Source organism: Punica granatum, chromosome 4 (assembly GCF_007655135.1).
Source record: "Punica granatum isolate Tunisia-2019 chromosome 4, ASM765513v2, whole genome shotgun sequence".
Classification (NCBI taxonomy): domain Eukaryota; kingdom Viridiplantae; phylum Streptophyta; class Magnoliopsida; order Myrtales; family Lythraceae; genus Punica; species Punica granatum.
The window spans coordinates 11,029,512-11,035,860 of record NC_045130.1 but is presented as its reverse complement, the minus strand read 5'-3'; the positions used below and the strand labels follow the sequence as shown (position 1 = coordinate 11,035,860).

At 41.4% G+C, this 6,349-nt stretch overlaps 1 protein-coding gene across 2 annotated transcripts; it reads right to left on the bottom strand.

Moving 5' to 3' along the window:
* Nucleotides 1-237: 237 nt before the first annotated feature.
* On the bottom strand, nucleotides 238-2,297 carry LOC116202221. 2 transcript variants are annotated; one of them, XM_031533676.1, is made up of 2 exons: nucleotides 1,115-2,297; nucleotides 238-772 (listed from the first exon to the last, which is right to left on the bottom strand). In XM_031533676.1, exons 1-2 carry the CDS (start codon nucleotides 1,916-1,918, stop codon nucleotides 731-733), a joined length of 846 nt encoding a protein of 281 aa, XP_031389536.1. In that variant the 5' UTR covers nucleotides 1,919-2,297; the 3' UTR covers nucleotides 238-730. The 2 variants fall into 2 exon arrangements, with proteins under 2 accessions (XP_031389536.1, XP_031389537.1); XM_031533677.1 differs by having other exon boundaries at nucleotides 238-673; nucleotides 1,115-2,287.
* Nucleotides 2,298-6,349: the final 4,052 nt, after the last annotated feature.

The following is a 6,349-nucleotide window of genomic DNA, read 5'->3' as shown; positions in this document are numbered from 1 at the left end:
AACTCTTCATATGCGCTTTTAGAAATCCATACTTCGAGCTCGAGGCTAAGGGTTGTCTCATGAGACATAAACCTTTCGACGAAATTTAGAAATAGCCGAAACGAATGGCTTCGTTGAGATGGATTATTATCTCTCAATTCCTCAATAGGTTACTAATCTTTTATATAAAAGGAAAATTACATGACGCGTTGTTTGTTTCAATATATATATATATATATATATATTTTTTCCCTGCAATAAAACAAACCCGGGGAGGAAATTGCATGCATTTATGGGATGAGAACATGAGCGAGCAAATAAATGCAGAAATAACTAACAAGCCCAGCACCCAATTTCTACTGCGCCTTTACCAATTGACTTTCGTCTCTCTTTTCACTGCCAATTTAAAATTAAAAAAAAAAAAAAGAGAAGAGAAAATAAAATAAAAAGAAAGGCTGGCAGAAATAAGAAATCTGATCGACAGGATTCCAATTCCAATTCCAATTCCAATCTAATCTAATCTAAACCTAATTCTCGATCTCATCTGTACATTGGCAGGCAATCTCCTCTTCCTTCCTACCTTCCTTCCTTCCCATATTCACAAAAGTTCCGGCGGAGTCGGCTTTAGGCGTCGAAAGACGCAACAGAATTCCCCGGAAGATACCATTACACTACGACATTCGATCTTTTAACCCTGCAAGCAAAGCAACCATTCAATTTCCATCGTCGGCTTTGATTCCAGTCCAATTTATCAGATTGAGATCTTCGGCACACTCGCGCATAAAGATCTTAACTGCACAAAGTTATCGAATCAATATATAGTTTACACGCCTCTTCTGAAGTTCTCCAATGTCCTCCTAACCTTTATACACTGTTCCGTCGGTAAGAAACAGAGCAAAGACCGGAAGACAATATCCCTTTTTTTTTTTTACCCCCCTTGAAAGACTGTAAATTTTTAATTAAAGTTTGTTTTAAACAAAAAAAAATATTATGGGTCATTAAAACTGATCCTCAAGTTTTAATGGAAAAATAATTCCAATTCAAGAAGGAAACTGCTTTTTTTTTTTTTTTGGTGGCCGGAAAAATTAAAGCGACCTATTCATGAAAGAATCGATTAAGGCTTCAAAATCAGTACCTTTGGAGGTTTGTCGACAACCTTGTAAGAGTCGGGGGTGATGGTGGACAGCCACAGCCCCGGGAAGACGTAGTCGAGCGCTCGCTGGACAGTCCTCGGCCGTTTCTTCGGCCTCCTCGGGGGCCTCGACCCAGTCATGGCGAGAAAGTCCGCCTGGATCTCCTCCTTCGTCAGAGGGACGATGACCTTCAACTTCCTCTCCTCCGCACCCGCCGTCTCAACCTCTGCTCCCCCAGTCCTCACCCGGGCTACCTCCACCAGGCCGCCGATCATCTCCGGCGCAGTGATTTGGCTCGTGCTGGACTTCTTAGTTATCTGCTTCCTCGGCCTCAGATTCCACACCTTCGACGTCAGTCCCTCGGGTTCCGCTGGGCCGGCCAGGGCTTTCCCCAGAGCCACTGCAGCCTCCTCCTCCTCCGCCTCCTCCTCCGCCTCCGCCTCAGCAGCAGATTGTCTCGGCTTCTCCCTCGCGCGAAACCGGAGAAGGATCTTCGACGATCTTCCGTTCCCCACAATCACGGCCGGGTCGTCCTTGACTTTCACATCCCGAGCCTCAACCGCATTCCGGGATGAACTGGAAGGGGCACAGTTGAGGACCTGGGAGGCAGAATCACAGGGGGGGGAGTGGTGCCCGGACTCAGCCGGCTGGCGACAAAAGCGGTGGTGGGCTTGGGACCACTTGAGGTCGGTGAGGGAGAAGTTGTGCAGGGGCTGATGAGACTTGGCAGAGACGATCGAGGCCATAGGAACGGACTGAACGGTCCTAGCAGGAGGCTCGGACTCTGAGATTGATTGAAACACCATTGATGATCAAGGGAGTTGGTTTTCGTGGGTCTTCCCACTCGTTTAGAACCGATCAGCCATGGCGGGCTGTATGATCTTGATCTTCTTTCTTGATCGCTCTCTCAGGACAAGGACAAAGACCCAGAAGGTTTACCTCAAGCAAGAGATTGAAGAGCAAGAGAGGGAACAGGCTGATAGATGAGGCCCCTCAATGGTGGCAAGCAAGCAGATAGAGAGAGAGAGAGAGAGAGAGAGAGTTTGTTGTTTGATCTAATGGGGTGCGTTCTGTTCTCTTCTCAAGCGTGGGGGAGAAGAAGAGGAAGAGGAAGAAGAAGGGCAGGGGAGGGCGGTCTCTGGGGTTACTGTTTTGTTCATACTATTCCGGTTTTGCCCCTGTCTTGATCTTTTATTCTCGGTTTTGGTTTGCTAAAGAGTTCTTCTTCTCGAGAAAATCTTCTGTGTAACACGGATATATAATGTGGAATTCTATCACAAGACTTAACAAAAAAAATAGTATTTTTACTAAATAACAGTTTGTCACATATTTGATATCGTCCGTGCTGATATATTTTACAACTATTTGTCAGTGATACACGCCACGCGGTATATCGAATCCCTTACTTTTCATAGAATTTATTTGATAGTATTCATTCTCGTACTGCTTTCTTTTACGGAAATGGCAGAAGAAAGATTGAGGACAATTTGTTCATCACTTGCCGAGATTCAAGTAAAATTTCTTCCATCTTCGGCTACACGGTGAGCTCTTAAATTTGAACTCCAATTATACTCTTCCAAGAATTCGGTGCACCGATATTCGGACCTTCCCCCAACTCCTGATAAATATAACGAACTAAAGATGGCATTGAACCAGCCAGCTGAACTACGAAAGCATTGTAATGGTTCATTAACTATCGAATCTTCTTTTGAATGCGTTACGTTAATTAGATAGGATCATGAAGCCAACCAAGTTTCAATAGGGCCGAGCACTATGTGGCTGTTAACAAGCGGCACGTACGTCTCTAAGTAAATTCGAGTCATTGACTACAAAATCTCCAAAAATTTACGATATACGTTATGTTCTTTTGGGGGTTAGATAGAACCCTAGACTTGCCACGTAATCTCTCAACTGCTAACCGTATAACGGTAAATTTGTTTCGCATATGCAAGGATTCCATTATTGATTATTGAATCCTCGACATTGTAACTGTCAATCCTTCCATATGCTTGCTAATCCGTGAACAATCTGGACACCAGAAACCAATCAGAGAAGTCGAATCGAGGGTTAAGAGCCGACTTGACCATTCGATGCCTAAGTGAGGCACTACATAAAGGCACTAAATGCAGTATGTATAGGTGAAGCTCCATAGGATACCAGCAATTCCACTTGGTCAGATGCTGCTTGTAGAAAGTTAAGACAATGTGGCTGCAGAAAATCAACTCAGTTCTGCATTGGTGCTTATGATCACGAAAGCTTGGTCAGCGCTGCAAAGGAATCAAACATGACGAAGATGAAGTCCTGACTTGCCTTTTGTTTGTTTGCTTCAACTCAATTATAACTACAGATTGAGTACTTTTTATTCTATAAGTATAGGTTTCAGTACTTGGATTTTTACTGCTTTTTTTCTTTTTTTGGGTAGACAAACGGGCCTAATGCCCGAAGGAAATGAAAAGACTAAACAGGACAAAGTACGGCAGTCCCTGCAAGATCTCCCAACATTAAATGACGTAGACCGTCAGGAATAAAAGGGATGAAATGGACGCCAGGAGGACGCGAAATCACACGCCGAGCAAACCAATATGCACAAAAGTTGCCCTCTTTTTAAACATGATTCGCAGAAACCTCCCAGTCTCTTGCTAGCGCAGCCCTTATCTCGATCACCAAGGATCTTAGAGATGGAGCGCAAGAATCCTGAGCAGAGATAAGTCCTTGGGCGACACGAGAATCGGTCTCCACACACAGCTTCCGACATTCGAGAGACGAAGCAAGCTCAAGACCTGTAACGATGCCTTGTAGTTCAGCATAAATTGAAGTTGAGATGCCGATGTTGTGCATAATGCCTCCTATCCAGTTCCCATTTGAGTCTCGAATAATGCCACCAGCTCTAGCGGAGCCTAGGTTCCCTCTTGCTGCTCCATCAGTGTTTAACTTGAACCAACCCAATGCAGGTCGTGACCATCCAACAAGAGCCCATTCCTCAGGTTGGTTCATGGAAATAGACCAATGAGAGGATGCGACCCAAAGAAAATCATGGGCCACCTGCAGAATGCGAGCTGCCTCATCATAGGGTCTGCGAAACTCTTCATGCAAAGCCTCCTTATTCCTCCAATTCCAAAAGACCGAGTAATTCTCTTTAGAGTTTTTGGTTCAAAGCCTTTTGGCCTGCTTCTTGTGAGTGTTTTCATTTTCCTATTTTTATTTTTTTTTAATCTTTAAAGAACATTTTTATTGAAAGATACTTTCTTGGACGAAAGATTTAATTATAAAAATAAAAATTAAACATTTGGAAGCGGCAATGTCAAAAAAAATTTATTTTTACAAGAAAAAGTGCAAAAAAAGATTTGTGTAAGAAATTTTCCAACAAAATATTGAATTTGTATAGTGCATTCATGATTGAATGAATATATGCAATACATATCATACGATAGTGATAAAAAAAATTTGTTGAATAGATAAAGTATTACTAAACCATTGAAAATTGTTCAATTTTATTAAAGCTTATTTAACTTATATATTAATTATTATTTAAATTGAAACTAAATTAAATTGTCCTTATTGTTGTTAGCAAACAAAGTAATTTGTCTTCAAAATAGTGAATAATTATTATAAAAATGTACATAATGAAAAAAGAAATTACAATGCATGTGATGAAACACTAGTGGGATAATAATTGTGAAGTCATGCTATCGAGTAATAAATATATAAATCACACTGCATTTAATAAAATTATCTTTTTCATTAATTATTGTGATGTTTCAAAATTTTCCACATCCGACTATGGAGTTATTATTATTAGAAGGAAACCCAAGATCTGTTCAACACCTCGACAGAATGAGAAGAATTTTGAGTGTCGGCACACTGAGGTGCCTTTTGGTTCAGGTCCTGGAATCAGAATCGGAATCATCGGAATGGGATGGAATCAGAAACGGAATGACTAATTCCCCCTTTTGTTTGGTTCGGCCACAGAATGGAGTTCAATTCACTTTCATCTGTTTGATCTTTATTATTTCCGGAATTGGAATTAACTTTCAGTTTCCATTGCTTTTCGTAATATTAGAGGATGCATATGGCATAATTGAACATCATCAAGATTTGTGATAAAGAGAGATAATTAGAATTGCTTGCTCGATATTATATTTGTTAAAAGAAATTATTAATTCGTACATAAGCTATAAGGATTTGTTGGGAAGGGATGTACTTAACCAAATAATAACGCAGCGATTAATCTTCCTCCCCTACTAGTGTAATCGAGATAGGAACTAATCAAATCAACCAACAAGCAGTAAAATAAAAGAACACTAAGAATTTTACGTGGAAAATACCGATGTGGAGAAAAACCACGGGACCAACTCCGAATCAACAATCCACTATAAATGAAGGTTATACAATGTCTTTCATCAACGATAAACCCTTGGATCACCAAACTCAAGAGAAACACTCTCTTCGATCACCCAAACACTAAATTCGTCACCCACACCGGGTGGTTCACAAAGTCAGCTGAAACAGCACCTACAGAGCTCGAATAGAAATTCTGACCGTTTAGAACTTAGCCCCACGTGTTGTGAAGCTGCTGTCAAAATTTCGTCCCAATCGGAGTTCGTTTGACGTCCCGATCGAGGTTTGATCTCTAGCTACGCGCTGCCCCCTGTTGATCCGAATTCTGCTCTGCTATTCTCTATTATTATGTGCTAATTTGCTGCTATATTCTGCTGCCTCTTACCCAGCTAATTTAGCTGAAAATTAACCCTAACAAAAGTGGGCTCTTGGGCCTATTAAAGCCCGATAAAAGCCCAATACAATTTGAGCCCAACTTTCTCCAAATTGGAGGGATACCCAACAAACTCCCCCTCCCGACTATTTGGAGGTTTCGAGCATACCGGCTATACTTCGGCAAACATGAAGTTTCTCCCTAGCGAGAGGTTTTGTCATCATATCAGCTCCATTCTCATCTGTGTGCACTTTGTCTAGCTTCATCAACTTAGACTCCAACACATCTCTAATCCAATGAAACTTGATATCGATATGCTTCAACCTCGAATGGAAAGTGGGATTCTTGCAAAAATGAATGGCGCTTTGACTATCACAGTGTAGAACATACCTTTCTTGCTTCAAGCTCAACTCCTACAAAAAATTTTGCAACCACAACATCTCCTTGCAACCTTCGGTCACCGCAATATATTCGGCTTCCGTTGTAGACAAAGCTATGCACTTTTAAAGCCTTGATTGCCATGAGA

Bases quoted from the DNA above. Each gene is read 5' to 3' on its own strand.
- LOC116202221 (XM_031533676.1), bottom strand. From the start codon at position 1,918: ATGGTGTTTCAATCAATCTCAGAGTCCGAGCCTCCTGCTAGGACCGTT. The intron at 773-1,114 runs GTACTGATTTTG...AACTTTGTGCAG, and splicing joins TTGTCGACAAACCTCCAAAG to TTAAGATCTTTATGCGCGAG.